Consider the following 24,618-nt stretch of genomic DNA (forward strand, 5'->3'; position numbering starts at 1 on the left):
ACACTAACTGTTCCTTTCAATGAACTAATAGAAATTAGTAGTACAACTATCTTAGCTATTTTATACATATATATATATATATAGGCTTCTTTTCTCCTTTTCTCCTTTCCCCCATCCCCCATCCCAGGATCTTGTTAACTTGCTAAATTGCCAGGCTGGGCTAAAACTGGGAATCTTCCTGCCTTAGCCTTCCAGTGTGCTAAGATTATAGGGACATACCATCACACATGGTTTATCTGAGGTATATTATTATAGTAATGAAAAGCCAAGTAACACATTCCTCAATAAAAGAATGATGATTATATAGCTCTCCACAATATGGATAATTGGAACACATTTCCCTTTATGTAAAATATATTTCCTGGTAATTGAAGATAAGTAAATTTTGCTGAGATTTTTCTGAGTTCAAGCAACTGAGGCTCACTATGTCCATAGAGACAAACAATGTCTCACAAAAAAAACTCACAAAAGTACAAATTATCATTATCAAGTTGTGCTGCTATTCTATGTACTACTGCTGTTAAATTTGGACACACTTAAATATATCAATATAATAATGTAGCTCAAAATGAAATTATTCTCACTGTTAGATGAGAAAAAGAGCCTAAATATTTTAACCACTGCATTATTTATAAGCTTATTGTTAATAACAGGTTTTTCAATTGCACTAATCTATTGTCTTTGTTACTAATAGTTAATATAAAGTAATAGTTTTACAATGTATTTGGATTTTTAAAAATCTTTTACAACCTAAGATAATCAAGTTCATTCCTATAGACGTGGTATAGACTATTTCATTGATATGGCATAGGCTATTTCATAATAGCATGCAAATAATGAAATTGATACCAATTTGGGGTCTTATTCTGTCATTCTCCCTTTCCTGTATTTCTCCTCCTTCCTGACCAGTCTGTGAAGTATGCTGTATAATCTCACTTAATAACAACAAAATAACAAGTATATGCAGCACTTTCTAAATGCCAAACATTTTTAGAGGTTTGTACATATTAAATAAATTGTCAGGAAAAATGTTTGAAGTAGGTTCTGCCATGATTCTTATTGTACAGACAAGGAACCATAGGCTCAGAGATAAATGAATCTTTAGAAATCTCAGCTGGTAAGCAACAGGATTCAAACCCAAGCAGTGTGGCTTTGTGCTATATTGTAATTATATCTCTGTTGAGAATACAATTTGAACACATTTTTAACATTCCCTAGAAGAAAAAGGTAGGTAAATATTAAGATTCTTGTTATAGGATGTTAATTTTTCTTCAAGGTATTTTAAAACACAGTATTACCATTAGTGAAAGTGCAAATTTGAATTCTTCCTCCCAAAGGAAGGTAGTATATTCTCACTGGAAAACATTATGCTAATGTGACAGGTGAAAAAGCTATCCTGTAGTTTTAATTTACTTTTTACTTTTTTTTAGCATTGAAGATGCTTTCTTCTCTTTTGTTTACCAACTGTTTTATGTTTCTTTCAATATTCAATAAAAGTAAGACAAGCCACAGCAAGCTCTAATTGAAAACATTTTCTGTAAAAAAAATGATTTAAAGTGATTTAAAGAAACATTTCATGTGGTTACTATATTAAGTCTACATTTGTCATAAATGTTGAAAATATTTTCTATATTTTAAAATTTACAGTCTTAATTTTCAGGCCACCAAATCTTTAGGTTGTTTTTAAGGAATTCTTCCTTTCCATTACATGATAAAAACTTTACCCATATCGAGACCAGATAAATATTCAAGTCTGTGTTATGTTCATATTCAACTTTGTAATGCATCTGCATTTATTGGCCTGGCAAGAGGTAGGATTTATTTGTATTTTTGAAAGATATAAAATAGGCTTTGCATCATATTTTGTTCACATTTACTTGCAGTTCCACATTATAACTAATACATTTTTCTTGGACATAAAGGCTTCTGTCAGGCTTTTGTTGCAATAGCACTGAGCATCCTGTAACCTTTATAACATGTTGCAGCTTATTGTAGATTTATTATTTGTTTCAGAGCTATTTAGGACAAATGTGCCCTTATAATTTCCTCCACAATTTTCTCATCTGTTTTCATGTTTCATTACAGAATTATTTTCATTAGGTTTCCAGTGATCATTCTTTAAATTTTTTGCAATGCTTTAATTATAATGTGAAGATACTACATGCCAACATCATAAAATATTGAACACTGTCATGGCATTTGTTTTTTTATTATCTCAATCTAAGAGTTTACAGATTTACTAATGAAGCATCTGATGACAAATTTCATATTACATTATTTCTAGAAAATATTTGGTTGCTGTAGATATTGTGGATGGAACTTTTAACAAACATGTATTCTAACTGGTGTTGGTAGTGTAATATCCAGATTATGTAGTTCCCCTACCGACTTGTAAGTCATTTCAAACTCTAGTCCTCATGGAGGGTCACACATATGTGCATATAAATAAATATTTATTCTGTCTCCCTCTGTCCAATTTACCTAGCTATCAGGTGTTTGCCATGGCTCAATTCATGATAGCACCTGCTTTCTTCTAACTGATTATCATAAAGTCAATATTAGGATGCATCTCTGGTCTCTTTACCTATAATTCATTCCATACTCTCAGGTCAAATAACAGTTAATTAACTATTGTGGACTGCAAGGCACTGTCATAATAATATGGCCAAACCAAGACTTTATATAAAATCTATAGAACATGTATGTACTTAAAAGATAATGATATTAGCAGCCATATCTTCTATGTTCAAAGTATACTGTTAGGATGACACTGTTCTAGGTGTTTTATGCTTAAATATATACTTAAGCATCATAGATTTGTACAGGAAATTAAGAGTACATAAAAAACCTAATGAAATATATAGTAATAGTATATGTTTAATAAATATTAACTTACTATCTACTTTTATAATAATCCTATGTGGAAGATAATATTGTTTTCTTTCAGAAGCTCAGAGAGAATAAATAAGTTGTCCATAGATACTTCAGCCAACCTTCAATATGAACTAGACTCTAAAGGAAGAATAAATGACTAAAGAATATATATAACATAAAAATATGTAATTTATATCAATAGTTAATTTAATAAATAATTAGAACATAGCTTTATAAATTTAGAGTAAAATAACATAAGAATAGTTGTAACTTGTGTATTACACATGTCTAAGTAGAAAATGTTCCTATTATAGAAATGTATACAGGGAGCATTTTGTTTAATTGTAATTTTTTAAAAATGGTTTTTGAGTGATGAAAGCAATATTATTTTGTAGGTATTGTGTGGCATTTTTTAAAAAGGTCAATATTTGGACTATGCATGAATTCAAAACAATATAATCTATTTATTGGAAAATATCCAAGTTTTTCTAGTGCTTTGTAAGTAATGCAAAGAATATTTACTTCTTTTTATTAAAGTTGTATATCATAGAATCACGAGTATATAATTTGTGACAAGAATGTTTCTACTAATCTATTTGAATAACATTTTCCAAGACTTGATCTAATAAATACTAAATCAATCAGTTTTAAATAAATTTCCTAAAAATAAAAGATTCCAGGGACCACAGTAGATTCAAAGTTAACAGAGTTCATAGATTTCTTCAAGTGAGATTTCTCAGAACTTTTAATATGGAAATAAAGTTTAGATCTTTAAGAAGAGAATATGTTATTTAGTGCTTTCTCTCTATGTATGTGTGTATGTATATATCTAGCTAGCTAGCTACCTATATTTCTATTCTATGTTTGAGTGTGTATTGGGCTATGACAATCTGAGCTCTCCCTGATATTTTGGACTAGAGAATTTGGGGTGTATGTAGGCAGTTGAAGAGTGAGATGTTCTGCACAGTTTAGGATATGAGCATCCTTGGTGTCTGCTTACTAGTTGCTAAGAGCAACCATAGCAATGCCTTCGATATTGCTAGATATCCAATATCTCCCGGGAGACATGAAATATATGCAAAATGTATGTATGAAAAACTGTATATGAATATTTTATCCTGAATTTGTTTGATGTACCAGGGATCTATCATCATCATCCTCTATAAATCACTTTTAAAGTATTGCTAACATCAAAATTTTGAAGATACTTTCAAAGTTGCATAAAACATACACAAATTGGCAATTCACTATGCACTGGCATTGCATCAAGGAACTGACTTGATTTAAGCTACGTTTACTTCCTGAAAGTATTAGCCAGAAATAAACTCCACGTTTGCAGTGTTTCCTTCAAAAATCTGGATAATGGAAGAGAGTCACTGCACTAAAACAATGGACTACCAATCCTTCTGCTCCTGTGTCACAATCACAGAAGTTCTTTAGAGAGTTCTTTTGAGGAGACTTCCACAGAGAAAGGGTACAAGAGGACTTTAATGGAAGTTTCTTAGGGTATGAAGTGTGGTACCTGCTTTAGAATAAATGTATATGTGAGTACGTGAGGTATGTGTGTGTTCCAAGAAACAGAGGCCAAAGGAATGTGTGTGTGTGTGTGTGTGTGTGTGTGTGTGTGTGATGTGTGTGTATGCATGCATTTTAATAAAGAGAGGCAGAGACAATAATGAGATCTTCAAATAGCAGTTTTAGGCAAAACTATTGAAAATTTTTATGATTTTCCTAGGAAAGGAATGAATTTCTATGTGTACTGAACAAGCACACAGAAATCACTACCCAAAGCACAATTTTAATATGCAAGGTAACAAGCAATAGGAAATACTTCTAAAAATGAGAAATAAAACAGCTTTCACATTTCTCTGGGAAAATAATTTTGTTTATTGCTAGCATTGACTCTGACTCCTTACCAAACCAGTCAAAATATAAGAGAAAACTGTCAGAAAATTGATGGAAGAAAGGAGAAAACTAATGCAATCTATAGATGATATAATTTTTTGAGAATTTAAGGTAAAAGTTCACCCCCAAAGATCAGGCATTGTGGATTAAACCAGCAAAATTTACTATTCTTCCATGGATGAGGAAGAGCTCTCATTTCACACCATTTTCTAGCAAAGAATTTCCTGGACTTGAGATCACAGCCTTCAGTGTGGAAGCAGAGATGAGGTGGAGCATCCCTGTGCCCTCCACTGTATTTTTCTCAGTACGATAGGTGATTAATAATTTATTTTGAATAACTTAATGAATCAATGCCTGGATAGTGCCTGAGTTCTGTGAAGATGAGAAGCATCCCAGGAGACCTCCAGCAAACTCTGCTGCAGACCAGTGCTACAGTTCCTGTCCCCCTGTGATTCCTTCGCATGCCTACTTCATTTAAAGATGGTGCTCCCATCGAAGCATATCCATGGGTGTTTCTCCTACTTCATCTCAGCTATTGGTCCACTCACACCTCCAAGAACTATAGCATATGCTCATCTATAGTTTGTTGGAGAAAATATTTGAACTGAACTTAGGAAAACAACTGTGTCAGACTGGCTTTTCTTTTAACTATATATGTGATAAATCACCGAGGCATTCTGTGCCTTCCAAGAATCTTCACCTGTCCAGTTACTTTTTAAACAGGAGGGCAGAGTTTCTAAGGATATTTTTACTTCATAAATTTTATAATTTAGAGTTATAAAACCTATATATAATCCCCATAGAAATTAGAGCTCATCTAATGAAGTAGGTAGTCCTTTCTCCTGAGAACTTATTGAAACAGTGGCTCCAGTGAATAAAACTACAAAAATAGTCAAAGAATCTGTTTCATTTGGACACCACATACTTCTTGTATAGTTTATGTGTTTTTTTCAAGCTTTAAAAACTTGGGGAGAGGGGCTGGGGATTTAGCTCAGCGGCAAAAGTGCCTGCCTGGCAAGCGCAAGGTTGTGAGTTCGGTTCCCGGTACCAGAGAAAAACCAAAAAAAAAAAAAAAAACCAAACCAAAAAAAAAAATCAATTTTGGAAACAATCTTGTTTTCTACCAGCAGACCACATCAGCACTTGCATGCTGGCTTAGCTTACTTTCTCTGTGTGTTGAAGAACTGCAAGTGGTATTTGAAAGGAATACATTGTAATTTCTTAAAAATACTCATGGATATTTTTAAGTGTAAAAATGTATTTTAAACCCTTTAATGACAATGATAATAATGTCTATATTTACATAGACATAAAAACTGCTTTTCAAATATTTATTTTTCCTGAATTCCTTTCTAATGTTATGTTTAATTTTGACATCTGAGAAGTTTTAGATTGGATTCAATTCTATCATTACCCATGAACAGGGTAAATAAAAATTTTGCATAATTGCTTTTGCCTCTTTCTAATTTTTAAAATGGGAAAATGCCAATCCCTGTAAATTTAAAAAGTATAAGAAAGTGCCAAGAAACACATGCATGTATAGAAGAAATCACAAATCCTTTTTCTACCCCTTAACCTGTCCCTCTTTCCCCCTTTCCATCTCTTGATCCACTTCCTTGACAAGGAATATAAACAGTACGTGCTGCAAATATGTGTACAAAAGCAAACAGACGTGTGGAAACAACACAAAGGCATCAAGGGATGGGTGGAAGGGGAGGGAAAGAAGAGAAAGGGGATGGGAAGGGTACAATGACATGTCATGTGCTTGTGTCAACTTCCCGAAAGGAATGTAAGCATTATGCACTACATATGTTATTAATAGGCTTCTTTAAAAAGTAAAAAAATATAAAAAATAAACATATGCAAATAAAGATAGCATTATTATCACTGATAATACTATAACATTCTAACATTTGAATCTTTCATATTTAAAATTGTCATAAGGAAAGAGACCTTATTCTAATTTGTTTTCCTTTTCCACTACGCTTTCTCTGATTCTCTGGGTCTAAACCTGCAAAGTATAAAAATGTGTAATTTGTTTAGAGATAATAATATTCCCTAAGAAGTACAGTAATTAAAAAATAATTATGTATCATGCAAAAAAGTTTTGGTTCAGAAACAACGAAATTAGTTTAAAAGAGAAAAAAGATACAAAATTCCTAAGAATTTATTGTGGGATGGGGGCTTTCAACTGGGGAGTAAGAGAATGCATGGTGCTTTGTGTGTCCAGGTGGGGTCAGAGGACTAAAACCTACGTACATGGCAAATGCTGCAGTATCAGGGAAATGGACTAAGCTATGAAAGGGTTTTCTCCCTTTTGATGGCCAAATTCCATCCTGTAAGCGGTGCATTAGACGCTAATGACATACGATTTCTCACTGACAGATTTAACAGCATCAATAAGGCCTCTCTGTCCATTGCAGCAAATTGATCCTACATGACACTGACAAGGGCAGCCTGCACTTAATGACCTCCATCGCTGAAGGATGGAGATGAAAAATGATTGGAAGTACAAATAAATCTTGGAAAGTTTCCCTGAAACAGGTGTGCTAAAGTGATTCGTTTGAGGGATCACAAACATAAACCCAGTTTCTCAGGATTCTGCATGGTAGGTCGGCTCATATCTGGGCCACGCTCCCTTACACATTGCGTTGTTTTGCTTTAATTCAAGAAACGAGATCAAGATGATTTTGTTCTTACCATGGAAATCCGATTGTATGAATTCTTCCTAAAACCGGTGTTTTTTTTTTTTTTTTTTTTTTCTAAAAAGTCATAATTCTGCACTACCTATGCAAGTAGCTAACATATTTGTGGTTCACCCTAAATGATTCAGTATAAACTACAACACATGTCCATACTATTTTTTGCTTTCCCCTTGATTAGAAAAGTAAGTTCAGTATGGTAATTGACTATTTTCTTTCTCTTAATTGTCAGCCACACATAGAACAAGCTTAACTTCAGTCATGATGTCAAATGCACAAAATGAATGAGAAAATGATCCATAGACATGAAACACATTTTACCTCAATCCTCTGCAGCAAAAATGGCAAGATTTGGGGAAATGGTTGTGTTTTTGGTTCTTTCCCAAGCCCACTTATTTCTTAATCTCTTTCATCGTAAATTATTTCAATACAAACTTATAACAGAAAGATAAATCCTCTTTCTCAGTATACTATATTTGGAAGCTTTAACTTGCATCTGAGAAGATGGGTGAGAAACATAAGGAGCTGATAAGCAGCATAGCAATGAATGTAATAATTACACTGGCATAGCCTCCTTTTATTCCAAAGTGACTTTAAATAGGAGTGCCTTTTTTTTATTCTTGACTAATTACCCTGTGAGACAAATCTTAGTTTTATGATAAGAAAACTGAGCTTGTAAAGGGCAAATAACTTCCCAGTACAGCTGAGCTTGTGATCGACAGAGATTGCACTCGACTCCCAGGCTACTGCCTTCCCATACTCCAAAATTATGAAATATAAGCACAGAAGTGGGATCTAAACTGTATATGTATACAGTGCAGCAATATAGATAGCAACAATAGCACAAAAGCTCCAATTCCACTATGCTGGGTGTTGTGACTAGATCAACAATTAAGGAAATCATCATGCCTCTTTTTTATTTCAAATTTGGGGGGCAAAGATGTGAAGGAAAATTTTATCTTGTCACTAATTGTCTGAAGAATATGCAAGTGGCTATATTTTAACACTTTTATAATTGCAGCTTTTTCTTTCCTTATCATTCATGGTTTATTGCGTTTTACTTTTATACTTTTACCATCACAAAAGATTTTACAAAATATATTTGGAATTCCAAGAAACTTCCAGTAACCAAAGCGAGTCATTTATTATTCCAAGTTTCTAATTAATCCTCATCTTACGAAAATAACCCTCTCAAATTAGAAACTAACCTCCTAGCATTTGGAACACATATATTAAAAGGAAAATTTAAGGGAGTATTGTGAGAAGTCTCCTACATCTAGAGTTTAAATTTCAAATCTTAAGTCTGGAAACTATAACAAATTGGAAATTTTTGGACAGGGAAATTAAAAGCAAATTAATATAAAATGGCAATTTTGAAGCTGAAGTATTCATTACTCAAATGTTTTCTCAAAGTTAAAGTTCAAAAAATTGGAATGTAGCTCACTGGTATGTACTTAGCATAGGTGAGGCCCTGGGTTTGATCTCTAACAACATCAAAGAAAATTGAAAGAAATATACAACAAGGAAAGAAAACATGCAATTATTTGTTGCATGAGAGCCATTATCACATTAAGGATCCCCAAATAGACTACTTTTTATAGTATGTAACTTAAACAAATCCCTGTTTAAAAAAGAATTAGAAAAGCCAGTACCTGTCTCTTATCACTAACTGCAGCATGAAGTGATAGCTGTTTGCCATACATTTTGCAGAAATTATCCTTTTCTGTTAAGAAAATCATCTGCAACTTTTGATACTCTTGAGCTAAACGTAGATTTTCTTCCAGTGAGTTGTCTTGCAGTTCCTACAGAATAAATACGTACATGTATAACTGAAATATTTAAATTCATTTGAATTTTTCATATTTTAAATTATCTGATAGTATTCAAATATATAATGTAAAAAAAAGAACTAGAAAATATTTCCTCAAACATCAGGACCCTCCTTGGATTTGATAATTTCTTTCTCAAGGCAGTTTTCTTTCTCTTTCTTTTACACTGACACATGTGATTTATAAGTTTTTCTGCCTTTTGCTACAGATCTTCCGCTTCCCCTTTCCCGAACCTCCCTCTGTCACACCTTTGAAGGAACCGATTCTGGGAGCCTTAATGCAGCTTTCCAGTGGTCCTTTATCGGTCATTTCCCACACTCTTCTTTCTTCTAGCCCCTGTGTTCAAACAGGTGGGAGACAGTTTGTTGCTTAGATTTTTGTCCCTAAGAGGTTTAGAGTGTTGACATTTGCCGAGCACACTCCAAGCAGGAGGAAAGAATGGAAAACAGACTAGAGAATTTAACATTTTAAAATACCCTAAGCCATTATTTGATATTCATGTAATTTTGCTATACTAAAGCTCAAATCTGCTTTGGTGAGCAGCTGGGAACTTTGTGACAAACTCCTCTGTGACTAAATAAATATACATCAAATCAAACACATACCTGTAGAAAACAATTTTACATCGTTATCCATGGGTAAAGTTGGGGCTGCTTATAATTTTAAGTTAGGTACATAAATTTAGTTTAGTGATTCCTTTTTTATTTCTTGCATAGAAAAACTTCTTTATTCACTTCAACGCTATGGAATTTATCAGTAGCCTTAAATATTTTCAAATCTGTTAATTTTGCTAACTTATCTTTCATTTCCAACCAGTTAATCCTCAATAGAAGGTGTACACATTCTTCTTGTGGGAATCCTTTATGCTTAAAAACTTTATTCATGACAATATTACAGTAGTGAAAAGTTTCTTAAAATCTATAAATTCTGATTAGTCATAATGAAGATTATGATTAAATTGCTAGATGCAAAAATAACTATTGTGAGGTAATTAAAAATGTTTCTTTGTGAAAACTGCCATCCCAACAAACCTTTAGTATGTTGCCTAAAAATATATGTGGTCTGAGAATGTTCATAGAGAAAATGTAATTCAGCAGAAACTTGCTTGTAGAAATATTCCTGTGTTTACACACTTGAAGATTCATTTAGGCCAGCAAACATATTTCTCATAAAAGCCTGGTATCCATATTGATCCCTAATGATTAATAATGTATCACAGATGTTCTTCAAAAAGCCAACTGAGGAATTGAGAGCCATTTTACATGCTGTTGTCCTAATTCTGGCACAATAATTAAAAACTTTAGAAATGTATGTCTGTCTAGTAAACTTGTCAAAGATCACATAAATTTATCTTTTATTAGGAAGACTAACAAGAGATGAATATTTTCCTTTGGTGGAGTTACCCTTTTAAAGATGATGATTATAACTTTTGCTATCTTAACACTAATAGTAAGATCTTCTCAAGTAGCTCATTGGAACCAGGATAGATGTTCTACTGGAGCTAGGAGTAGGAACTACTTGGAGCTTTTTGTTGGTTTGTTTGATTTAACATAAGCACAACTCATATCCTGTTTTTCAGTTACATTTCCTTCAAGCCCTAAATGGTTACTACAAGTATTTAAGAAGAGTGCTACAAAAATTGTGAGATTTTTGTTAAATCTATTTCATGGAATTTAATGGTGAAAATATTTAATTTACGCCTTGTCCACTGTGCAATGTATAGTTCTATTTCCAAGTACATATATTTTAATTTCTGGATGACACCAGTTCTTACTACTTTATGTGCTGTAATTGGAGTAGGTATCAAGAAATCGAATTGTGTAATTATGCCAATGAATCCTCAAAACATTGTCATAATATTTTATAATATCTTTCCCTAGTAATGAATGTATAGATGATCTACCAATGCACTACCTATTCCTGTAAGTCAGTGACCTTATGCTGTGCAATGAAGTTTAAGATTTAAAATTTTAATGCTACTATTCTGCTGATACTTAAAGTGGTTTTTCACTTCTTTCCGAGGTTCCACCTCACAACTCTGACTCGTTTAATTTTAACCAATAGTATAATAATATGCAAATTAAATAAAGGAGGAATGATCATTATTGGTGGAAATATATCTGGAGGAAATGATACTACCGCTACTGAAAGTTAAACAGCTCATAAAAGATAGCAATAGAAGGGTATTTAAAATGGGCACAAAAGTGGAATTTAGGGATATAACTTAGGGGTAATAATAGACTAATAAGAGAGGTAAGATGATTTCAAGCTTTTAAATTTAAATCTAGTTGAATCTTAGTAAAATCTTTCAAGCTAAAGTCTTACCTAGATGTGAATTTGAAAAGTGTGCCTTTTGATTTAAATGTATTAATGAAAAATTTGATTGCAATTGCTATATGTTGAAATACATACTTCTTGTGTTGACTTACAATATTATTTATTCATTATTTCACTCATTCATTTATTAAATTTTTTATTAAATATTTTTAGTAAATGTTTTCTATAAAACCCTGAGATATGATGCTATATCTGAGTTTGTAATCTTACTAAAAATATTTTGGTAAAAACACAAAAATTCATAGTTTAGAATGTAGAGTTCTACATCTTTTGTACTATTGTTTTCCAAGTTTGTTAAATTAAACCAAATTTCTAAATTGTATAGAAATGTTTTTGACTTTTTATTTTACTTTATTTTTGGTTCAAAGAAAATGAAAAAGCAATAACAAAATAACACTCCTATTCAATATTGTTCTGGAAATAATAGCCACAGCAATTAGACAAGAGAAATAAAAGGAATAAGGATAGGAAAGGAAGAAGTGAAATTATCATTATTCACAGATTACATGGTACTCTACATAGAGGACCCCAAAACCTCCAGCAAAAGGTTTATAGATTTAATAACCAAATTCAGTAGCATAGCTGGATACAAAGTCAATATCAAAAATCAATAGCATCCCTGTACACAAACAACAAACACACACAGAGAGAAATTAGGGAATCCACCTCTTTCATAATAGCATCTAAAAAATGAATTACTTAGGAATCAATCTAACAAAGGAAGTAAATGATTTATAGATCGAAAATTGCAGTGCTCTGAAAAAAGAGATAGAAGAGGGTTTCAGAAATGGAAAGATATTCCTTGCTCATGGAAAGGAAGAACCAACATTGTGCAAATGGCTATACTTCCAAAATTGTTGTACAGATTCAATGCAATTCCAATTAAAATATCATTAGTATACCCCACAGATCTAGGGAACTTTCTTAAAGCTAGATCTTTTGCTATTTCTTCAACTTTTATTATTAATGATGATTGAAATGATAAAACATTGGGAATATATCTTGGTAAAGAGAAGAGAGGTAGTGATTATTAATAGTTTTCCATTTAGAATTTAGTAAAGAAGATGTCTAGATGATATTTGCTTTCTTTTGTCTCAAATTGTCAATTGAGTTATGACAGTTTTTCCAACATGTTATTAGGAAATAAAAACGATGTTTATAAATGATGGAACAAAAGCTAATTTGTAAATTTCCGTAAATGCTAAGATCATCCCTAGGGTATTTTGAAGAGAGCACAGCTGGTGTAGGTCAGAGCACAGGTTTTCAGCAAAAGAATGAATTAATGAATAACACATTACCAGTTAGGAAATGCATTTTACCTGTTAAATGCAGGTAAATCATTTAATTTATGTGCAAATCATTTAATTTGCCAACATCTACTTAACTGACATCATTTATACTAATTAATACTTCATTACTTAAGCAGTGAAAATCTTAAGTATGTACAGAGAATTCACACCCCAAGAACATGCAGAAAAATTATTCTAAGGTCATACCACATTATTTAGGCTTAGGAAGAATTCTTTCTCTACAGTACATCATTGATTTTTACAAGCTATATGAAGCATTTGAAACTACACAAGAATTTTTTTGGGTGGATTACCTATTCAGCCTGTGACTCTGAAACTACTGAGGAAACACTGTTAAAGTTAGCTTACTTTTTTATTTTAAAGAGAAGAAAATGAAAGACATAAACAAAACTACATAAAAACAATAAAAATGATACAGAATTTAAGAACAAGGTGATAGGCAATTAACAATGGCAACTGCTATCTTCAAAGTGGTTACACAGACAACCAGATAGAGGCATGTAAGATTGAGCAAACAACACATTAACTGTTCCTTTCAATAAACTAATAGAAATCAGTAATACAATTAGCTTAGCTACATTGTGTGTACATATATATACATATGTGTATGTGTGTGTGTGTATATATATATATATATTCTCTTCTTTCTTTTTTTTGTATATGTATATACAAGAATAGCTGGGATAATTGTGTTGCTGATATCTATTGATTTATTGAAAGGAACAGTTAAGGCTTAAATTTTTTTTCTTGACCAATTTTGCATGATTATGTCTGATAATCTGAACAACTAATTTGGACACAACAATATGCAATATAACAATCATTGAATTCCTACCATCTTGTTTAGCGAAGTTCTGTACCATTTCTAATTTTTCATTACTTTATATTGTCTTTAATTTTTTGATCAATATTACATTCCTACATCTGGTAATCTGAGCAAATTTGCTGAAGATAACAATAGGTAATATAACAACCATTGTTAACTCCTATCATTTTGTTTTCAAATCCTGTATCATTTTCATTGTTTTTGTGTTATTTTGTTTTTGTCTTCATTGTTGTTATTTTTTTTTCTTCAAAAAGAGTTAGCTTCCTCCTTTCTTAGCAAAAATGCTGGAAAAAAAGAATGCAGATTGAGAATCTAAATTACCCAGGTGGTAGTTCTCTACTTTTTTTTCATGTGAACCTTTTTATTCTTTAAACTATAGATTTTACCTTGAATCTCTCCTCTATTTTTTCCATTTTCACATTATTTTTCTCACTATTTCCTCTTTCCTTTCCTAGTGGGTAAGTGGAGAATAGAGAATGCCAGTCAGAGAATTGAGTTATTTTCAGGCAAAAATGTAAAGCATATTTTATGTTTTATCTTGTGATATAGAGCCAGCAATTTAGAAATAAGACTGAACTGGAATGTTAACTCATGGATTCCACTCATAATAGATAAGAAGCGAGACTGATGGAGTCACCTTAACAAGAAAGACACTAAATCCTTGTCCTAACTGGAAATATGATACAAAAAGATAATACGAAAGTAATAAGAATTAGAACAAGGGTAGCAGCTGACATTAGGGCACGCTTACCATTCCAGAAATCAGAAAGGCAATATTTATTGAATTCCTCTTCATAGCAATTTTATAACATATTATGTTACTATCCTCATTTTACAGCTAAGAAGACAAGGCAATGAGAAATCAGATGAAACAAACTATATTTTTTAGAAAAGGTCACAGAAACACGTTTGGTCCAAAATATTTGGAGGAGGTGGAGTCTGCTTCTCCCTCACTGAAACATTGGTGCCCTTGTGGCTTCTCCAGCTGACTGTGGTAGAAATGATGCTGTGACTTCCAGGGTGGTTGATTGAAAATATAAACTTTCACCTGGCCCCCTTTAGGGTGACATTTACCCCTGGAACAAGTCACCATACTGTAAAAAATCCAGGCCAACTGAAAAGGCCATACGTAGCTAATCCAGTAAACAGCGCTACTCCAGCACAGGTGTCAGCCAAAATTCCAGTTGAGAGAAAATGAATTACCTGAAGATGAATCCAGACCTACTCTCCAAGTTGTCCACTTATGACCCAGAAGATGTGCAATAGAGATAATCCATCCCTACTGTGTCCTGTCAAATTTCTGACACTTAGCATCATGAGTATCACAAATAGCTATTTCACACGATGAAATTTTGATGTATTTACTAACCCTAATAACTGTAACACGAGCATCATGTGAAATTTGCACAGCTATTAAGTGCAGGATTGGAATTTTGCATCCAAGGAAGAACAGCACCAGCTCCCACACTCCTAGCTATATAATAATTCTTTTATTAACATGGCAGCATCCTTAACAGTACAAAGTGCTATGTTTATAAAAGTCTAATGACACCAATTAAATCACATAACTGTGTTCCATTATTCTTAGTCCATTTCCAGCAAGAATCTCTCATAATAATCTTGCTAACACCTAACTTGTTGACATAGAAAAGTGGACAGCCAGGAGAAATTAGAACTTGGACCCCTGGAAAGTCCTCTTCACTGTAAGTCAATATGGACACATTGATCATAATGTAATCTGTCTCTTTTGTCTTTTGATCTACCTGATGCCATAGTCCATGAATTTACTAACCCTGCTGTACTTGCTGGCAAGATCAAGTTCATAGACCCAAACTGAGGCAATGGTGGAACGCAGCAGAGTAATGCTACCACAGAGGCCAGTCAAAGTCTATCTGGGACACTTATCTTGGGGACAGCCTAAATCCACTGAAACTGTTTTTTAACCTTCTAGTGTCGAAGGAGATATAAGAAAAAAGTCTTCATTTACACATCCTAGAGAAGTTTTATGATTAAGATATTTGACTATATATTCATGTAGAAAATCCACGCAGCCATCTCCCATCTTACTTTACTACTAATAAATCATCAGCCATCTCCCATCTTACTTTACTACTAATAAATCATCATGGTGTCCGTGATTAAATAGAGAAATATGTCATCTGTGCTCTGAGTCCCTCTTATCATTGGCATTCAGATCCCGTTGGCCAGGTAGAGGGGCCAGGTCCTTTCAATTACATTTTTTTTGGTTTTCTTCCAGTACCAGGAATCAAACTCATGACCTTGTGCTTGCCAGGCAGGCGCTTTGCTGCTGAGCTAAATCCCCAGCCCTTCAATTACATTTTGTAAGAGTTGTCATCTTCTGACTTGGTTCTGATGTTAACTTTCCTGTCTGATGTAATAATCTGCTGCTATTTCTACTGATCTTTTCCGATGATGTGACAATCATGTTCTGATTCTTGGCTAATAATAGTGTCCTGCAGAGGGCTCTTTGCTCTTCTGCATCTCACTGGGGTTCTTTTTGCTGCTACTCCATGTCTGTGGCATAGACTGCACAACAGACTTTAGTCCCTGGGGTTGACTTCCTGCTTGAACTGCCAGAAAACAAAAATTATATTGCTGCTATTTATTGATCAATTTTACTCCAAAGCATCCTCCCCTCTAGATTATCATTCATTGTTTATTCCTTGAACCATGTATGGGTCCAACCCTGTGGCAAGCCCAGGGATTAAAAAGGTAAACTATTATCTTGTGCACCAGGGATTATGGGCTAGAGTGGGAAAAAGCAGAAGTGTGAACAAGTTCTTCAAGGTAACATGGGAAAGCCTTCACAGAAGAAATGACACATGACTCACCTATTAGGAACAGTCATTTTATTTGGCAGGGATCAAAGCTTCTCTGCCACATAGGCAGCACACACTGAGCAAATCTGGGGGAACTCAGAGTCAAGAGAAATATTTCCTTGGCCCCTTTAGGATTAAAAGATTCTTGTCTGACTACCTGTTGATTGTTGCCTGACTAGTGAATTTGACTGTTATAGATCATATTATATGCTTGGCTTCCTCAATGATAAAATATTACTAATAGTATAAACAATCCAAGATACTCACACATTTAGTATCCTACTGATGCAATGTGCTGTAGCTAAGACCCACTTCCCAGCATCAGTTTCTCAGTAGGGTGTGTGATCCTGTACACCGGCTCATGCATCACACTATCGATCCCATATCACCGAATCCCTTGTTGTCATATACACCTTTCACACGTCTCTGCCAGCCGAAGCATTAGATTGGTGGTGTGGTGATCAGTGATGTTTTAATGTCATTAAAGCAAGTCTTGGTACTAATACTGATTCGTAGACTATAAAAGGGATATAGTTTAGATAAAAGAGAGAAGGGGCCTCTTTGTGAATACTGTCTTTCAAGAAAGCAGCCCCCTCCACTCACAGACATTGGCAAAAGGAACACGAAATGTACAAAATACATATCAATTCACTAACAATACAGCAGACACGGAGACAACATATACTTTATTCACTGTATTACCTACTGGATACATACAGGCATTATTGCATTTTGGTTCCCTTAGAATCTATATGCCAATTACTACAGAAAGCCAGAGTTCTCTCCAGTGTTCCAGAGGAGCAAGTCTGTAAGAATGATATGTGTCGATACCCTGAAGCCTCAGAGGAACACCTAACTGTTTTAACTCTCCCAGGACCCACTTCCTTGTCTGTGCTGCCATGGAAACCAGTCTCTTGTCCAACTTGAGTTCTCCGATAATTAGTCTTAAAAGAACATTCTTGATTTGTAAGTGAACAAATCAGTCCTCTGCACCAAGGTTGTTACATGCATGAAACCCTGCATACTATCATGTTTGACAAACATTCTCTCAACTTGCTTATGTATTCAAAAATTGTTATTGGGCAAGGAGCACACACATGGCATTCTGGGGGACACTGTGGAAGCCAAATATGACCTTTACTACGTTTCTTTATGAAAGTCTGTCCCATGTCATATGACCAGGCAAACCTATCCCTCGTAGAGTCCAAAGGAGTATTTTATTTACCCTGTTCCAGTACTCATATATGTATACAAATATACACAGAGCTCCTACACTTAATTCTGTGACTGAGTTACAGATTTAGCTACTTCTTTGATTTATTCCCCAAATTTACTAGTAGACATTATAGCATTGCCTCTTAAAACTCAGAAGAGATTCGAGAATTTATAAATACTTGTATTAACCCAGCTTCTTCCTTATTATTTTTTGTCTTTTTTCCTTTTTCAGATTTGATCATAGATTAAGGATAACACATGTAAAAGTACACAGTTTTAGGGCAGAAGGAACTTGTAGTCAGAAAAAGAAATCAAGGCATTGACAAAGCTAGCTACAGGAGAATATATTATACATGAAGGAAGACAAAGGATACAGCCAAATAATGAGAGTACTTTCTGAAGACAGAGTACCCATGACAGTGGTCTGCAGAGTTTCAGAAAGTCAAGTTTTGAATAGGTTTCTGAGGATATTTCATATACAGAGATTTGTGCATAGTCCCTGCAGAGAAAACTTGTTTCAGAAATACAGGTGCTGGTTAAATATTTAAGAAACACTGGATTAATGTGAGTGTAGGTTAAAAAATAGAACATTTACCTCCAGGTTGACTATAATATTCTTCACACAATTATGGAATGGCTTTAGGAAGGCCCTACACAAGTACACAAGTATATTAGCTATTAAGTTACAATAATTACTATTTGGTCCAGTTTTCCTTTATAATTATATGTCACCTCAAAGTAGTTAGTATAGCTCATTACAGAAACAAATTATGTAATGACAGAGTGAAAATTAGTGTTACCTAACCTATATTCTCAATGAGTTTTTCCAAGTTAAAGTACATGATTTAAATGGGTACATTACAGATAGTATATTAACCCTTAGAATAAGCCCTGAAATACAGTATGCATTTGGTATCTAATAATCACAGCAATGATTTCCTACATTTATTTTTACTCATTAAATAAACTTAAAAAATTTAATTTGGATTATATGCTAAGGTTTAATAATGTTTGCCTCTAATAATATTTAAAAATCTTAAACAGAGACATATGTCTATATTAATTCCTTGCTGAATATTTGTATGCATCACCCTTATTTAGTTACATTTTAATTTATCAGTACTTTAAAATATATTTTAAATATGCTGCTCTCTTTATGATATCATGTAACAAGCTCAGCCATGACTTCCTCTTCTTGGGCAGCTCCTGATTTGAATAGTTTGAGATTTAGAAAGGTTTCCTATTTACTTGCGTTTTAATGATATACATTTCTACTTCACTGGTGGAAAAGGCTGATCAGTCACAGAAAGGTCAGTTAACACTAAATAGACCCTTTCTTTATGTAATTACAAAGAATAATATCTTTGTGCTGATGGCCCAGCACATCGAGTGGGTGATGCAGAGAATTAATGTGCTGCCTTGTTGGCCCATGGGATACAGATTGCAATACAATAACCACAACTTATTCTAATTATACAGCTTTAAAAGGTCATCAGCAAAAAGAGTTAAGGAAGTATCAAGTAACTTTATCATAAAGTAGCAATGTACTACATAAATGTAGAAACTGTAGAAAAAGTACCCTGAGAGTTCACTGCAAATGACAGAAAAAGTGACCTAAGAGCTTCTAGGATGTATAGTATGGCATAACTGAGAATACTCTTGAAAAACTAAAATATGTGATATTTTGAAACGTATCATTGATGTGCTCAGTTAACCTGACCTCACCATATGCTTACAAGAAATGCTTAATTTTAAAAGAAAGTTATATTCCATTTGATTCATATTAAACCAAAATTTAAATATTTTTAAAACCATGTTATAAACTAATAAACACTGATTCTGTTATATGCAAAATAACAGTCACAAAATAATACATGCTGATTTTATCATATCCAGAGTAACAAACAGGTACATGAAGAAGAAAATTAAAAACACTCTTCATAATCATGATCATTTTTATTCCTATAGTTAGCATTAACAGATGTTTGGTGCAAGTTCTTTGTAAATAGCAATGTGTAAAGAGTCCTATGTTGACAATCAGAAATGGAAGCAAATGACATCAATTTCTTGTCCAGGATGGTGCATGAAAATCACAGCGTCGAGGTTAGGGGCCAGTCTGATTCAGGCTAACATGCTTTGTGGGTCTACATTCCTGAATTCCCGTTTTCAGATGTGAATCTCAAGACTCTTACAATTCTACACTGATGCATGTGAATGCTTTTATTTCTGAATACCCTACACAGTTACATCAGTCTTTCAAAACAAACTGGATACTCAGTGGGAAAAAACTCTTTTGAAGTGAACTGTGCTTCTCTGCCTTATTTTTGGGAATACAGATCAGAAAACATGATGTCTATTTGCACAGAGCTACTAAGTATGAGAAGTACCTGTGAACAGTTTTCAGTGTAATAAAACATCCTTATGGACTGAATTATAATGAATGCCTTTTCTCTTTCATTACTCACTATTAGATATCTCTTACTGGGCAAGAATAGATCTTGTGCATCTCTATGCACCTAATACTACTGCTTACCTTGGGGCACTGTCCAAACCTTGCAGTGTAACTCAAGAATAAATAGAACTTAAAATATCTAAGGCCGTTTTCTGGATACTCATCTTAGTATGTGTCTGCTCTCCAAATTAACTCAAACTGTAAAAAATGTCACTTTTTTAATAGACCAGGGATCAGCAAACTATGGCTTTGCAGCCAATCCCAAATCACTTCTTGCCTTTGCAAAGAAATTTTGTTGGAGCGCCATCACACACATTCATTTACATGCGGTGCACTGCTTCTTTCGTGATGCAGTGGCAGAGATACATAACTGCAAAGGAGACTGAGGAGATTGCAAAACATAGAATATTTACTATGGAAAAAGTTGGCTTAGCCCTGATCTAGACTCTTAATGAGTATGATGCACAACAAAGGTCTACTTTAGACCTCTCATTCAAGCTCTGTTTGTGTTGCACTTATGCCCATATATAAAGGAAGGATGCTGGGAATCATTTTATTTTATTTTCCCTTGGAGGCCCAGATACTAAGGAGAGATGGCCAATAAATAGTAACCTAAAAATGCCTCATAAAAATAATGAGATGTCTCTGTAATTTTTAAATACTCTGCAAATGGATTCAGTAACTTTGTAGAAAGTCATCAGAGTGGTCAGGGACTCGGCAGCAGTGCCCGAATGTATCTAGCTCATCCATGCCTTCCTTAGTTAACTGAGCTTCATTTAGGTCTTGCACTGTAGGAGGCTAAGTTCTGTTCATGTTTCTACTCTGCAACTTCTGTTTTGAGAGACTAAAATGAACTTCATTTTGCCAAGCTGAGGTTCCATTTTGCAGCCAAGTGTAGGTGTTTATTCATTGGCACTGTGGTTATGTAAAATACGCTGCTCATCTGCTATGAAAGACTCAGTGATTAGAAGTAGAGTAGACAAGCATTACAGGAACGTTGAACGGTCTTTAAAATGCAGCATTGAGTGGAAAAGATGAAAACAGAAGATAAGTATTGCATCATTCAGCCCATAGAGAAAAGTATCAGTGTATGAGTAGAGAGAAACAAGACTTTAGAATTAATGGTGGAGAAAGTAAGAACTAAAACTTTGAAGATGTATCTTTACTGTCAGCAGTAGCAATGCTTTATCTTAAGATGATGAAGTGGATAGGAAACTGTACTTTCTTGATCATCTCAAGGTCTTAACAAAAAATACTTTAAAATATAGTAAACAAACTGTCAAACAACTCTGGAAATACAGCTATGCAACAATAAGTTCCACAGGAATTACAACCATAGGGCTTATTCTATCAGTTAACCATGGCCAGAGCAAATAAAGGCATAAAGAAATCTGTCCGTGTAACTAGCTACCAAATTCATGGTTACTTCTTTCTATGCCTTCTTTTTCTCCTCTCCTCTTTATCCTTCTTCACTTCTATTTCCTCTTTTCTAACTTTTGCTCCCACATCATTGTCAATATTGGATATTCAAAGGTCTACGTTCTCTCGATATCATACTTCCCTCCTGAAGACACTGGGTTCTTTTTTTATTGTTACCTCTCCCATCTATTCTTGTCACTTTTTCTTCTTATAGTATGGTGTGGAAATGAGTGTGTCAAAGACTTAAAAATAATAAATATTGAATGACCTACTCTTTGCTCCCCATAAAATATGAAACTTCATGAAAATCTAATACCATGGATGGAGAGGGTGAGATGTAGATTTTGTAGTTCATTGTATCGCTGTCCTCTTGTTGACCAGATACCAATTTGGATAGTAGTGATAAAAAACATATGAGACCAAACATCTATGGTTTGCTCAAGAAAGTTGGAGGTATTTTATTCTTATGTATCCATATGACATTTCAGCCTAGAAGAGAAGTATGAGGACATGGAAGTAGTGAGTTTATGTAAGTAAATCCTGTTAAAGATATAACAGATACAATTATATTTCTATTGTACTAGTACAGATTTGGAATGCTCCTTGAAGGCTTGAGTGTGAAAAGCTTGATCCACCCCTGGTTGTGCTATTGAGACGCGGTGGAAACCAGGAGGTGGACTCTCATCATCAGAGAAGGTAGATCACTGGGAGCTTGCCCGTAAAGGGTATATGTTGTTCCTGGCCCCAACCCCCTCTCTCTATCTCCTTCTCTCTCTCTCTCTCTCTTTCTCTCTCTGTATGTGTTTTGTCACCAGGAGGTGACCAGGTTGGCTCCACCATACATTCTTTGCCATGTTGTCCTCCCCAAAGCAATGGGTCTAAGTGACCATGGACTGAAACCACAAAACAAAATAAATCTTTCCTTCTTTAAATTGATTTTCTCTAGTATTTTGCCACAACGATGGGAAGCAGATGAACACATTTATGTACACAGAGATATGCAAAAATTACTTTATAATTTTAACATTGACAGATATGAAGAGAGGTAGAGACTGAAAGTGGAACAGGCTGCAAACTTCATAGGACACAAAAGCAAGAAAAGTGACTTTGGACGGTGTCTGTTAGTAGAAAGCAATTCTTAATGAAATGATAGTAAACATTGTGGCTATGTATTGATATGTGTTACAAAGTAGAAAGATTAACATTTTCAACTTTTCTTAGAAAGCAAACATTAGATAAGACAATATTATGGTACTGTACTATGTATATCTCTGTATTGCATTTACTGTATTTTAGTAGCTTTAATAACTATGTATTTATTTTCCTACTTTTGTGAACTATTTGTGCCATAATTTCTGACTGTATGCTTAGTACATAGTAAACTCTTGGGAACATTCAAGTTAATAAATCTAATGTTTTAAACTAATATTTTAAAATAATGACTTTTATTTTTTAATAACTTCACCCAAGTGTTTTGAAATCAGTCGACTTTTCAGAGGATTATACATGAGTTGAATTTTATGTGCATGCATTTTTTATTTATTCTGTAGAGGAACATTTCACAATTCATGTTTACAACATAAAAACATAGGACTTTATCCATTTACATTTTGACTGAGAAAAATAATAAGATTTCCAGTTCTTTAAATTCTAGTTTGCAAAAGCATTTTACTGTATAATCTCTCTGTGTTGTATTCCAGTTTACTCATAGGTTTTCCTTGGAAGACTAACAGAAATCTAAACTACCTGCTTTGCTGCCTTTATACACTTTGCTAAGCTGTGCTCTCAAAACTCAGGAGATTAATATTTCAAAAAAATAATAAGAGAGTTTCACATGAAATGAGTACAGTTGATTTTTTTAAATTACAGAAGATACTCACAGTTGCAGATGGAATATAAACCCTCTTAGAAAAGTGACAACTGTAAGTCAGAATGCAAAGGCAATATGCAAATTAACTTACACAATTTTTTTAAACAAAGAAATTGTAAACTTCCTGCATAATTCAATGACCTAAATATAGACAAGTGACATAATTCAAGTGGAAAGTACACTTTAAACCAGCTCTCTCCTTGCTTGAGGTTCAATGCTAGTCAGTTTCACAAAATTCATCCTTTCCTTTTCTCACCTCAAAATAAGAAACATTCTGCACTCCCATATCCCTGCCAAAGCCAGATCTTTTCTTCTTTATAAAAATTTCCTTCAGTTTTTCTAAGAACAAAAGAGGAAGAAAGAGCAGTCTTTCTGGAATTAAATGTTATTACTCCAGAGATATCCCTCAATATTTATCTTTCTTTGATCTCTGGAATGATAACTTTTGACTTACAGAAGCAAAAGTAACTTTGTGCTGTTTTATGCATCTAAATTTGTGGTAATTTATTACAGTAGCAATACAAAACTAATGTGATGACTCAGGTATTGTGTTAGCTAGTAGATAAATAAACGTTAAGGTATTGCATAGACACTGACAGCTTAATTATAGAAAATCAAACATTGCAAAATTTTGGAACGTATTTATTAGTAAATGATTTTTAAACTATTCAGTAATTCACTAACTTATTTTGCATACAACATTTTTTCACTAACAGTATGTGGAGTGCATGATAGCACATCAATAACCACTGAGAAATCAACTCTAACAAGATATAGACTGTACCATGATCTCCTGACTAAATTTGTTTATAACTGTAACAGATTTTGAAATAAATTTATTCATTCACTTGAAGATTTATTGATTACATACTTTCATGAAGTCCATCATGAAATTAGTGAGAACAATTTGACAGTCTTGTGCTTCTCCATTATGGTTAAATATAAACTTGATACATAATGAACTTTCTATTCTGTTAAGTACAAAAGTTAATACATTTTAAATGATTAACTGAGTAGCTCACCATGCAAATGGTTTTGG

General features: G+C 33.6%; 1 protein-coding gene across 5 annotated transcripts in view; it reads right to left on the minus strand.

Annotated features, from left to right (window-relative positions):
* Positions 1-24,618, minus strand: part of Ccdc178 (coiled-coil domain containing 178) — a 352,256-nt gene that overhangs the window by 108,422 nt on the left and 219,216 nt on the right. For all 5 annotated transcript variants that reach the window (XM_005372759.2, XM_013507772.1, XM_013507853.1 and 2 more), the window contains one exon: positions 9,134-9,283. In XM_005372759.2, coding sequence (XP_005372816.1) covers positions 9,134-9,283 — 150 coding nt within the window. The remainder of the gene's footprint in view (positions 1-9,133; positions 9,284-24,618) is intronic.

Source organism: Chinchilla lanigera, unplaced genomic scaffold, assembly GCF_000276665.1.
Source record: "Chinchilla lanigera isolate Chin_1 unplaced genomic scaffold, ChiLan1.0 scaffold00001, whole genome shotgun sequence".
Lineage (NCBI taxonomy): Eukaryota > Metazoa > Chordata > Mammalia > Rodentia > Chinchillidae > Chinchilla > Chinchilla lanigera.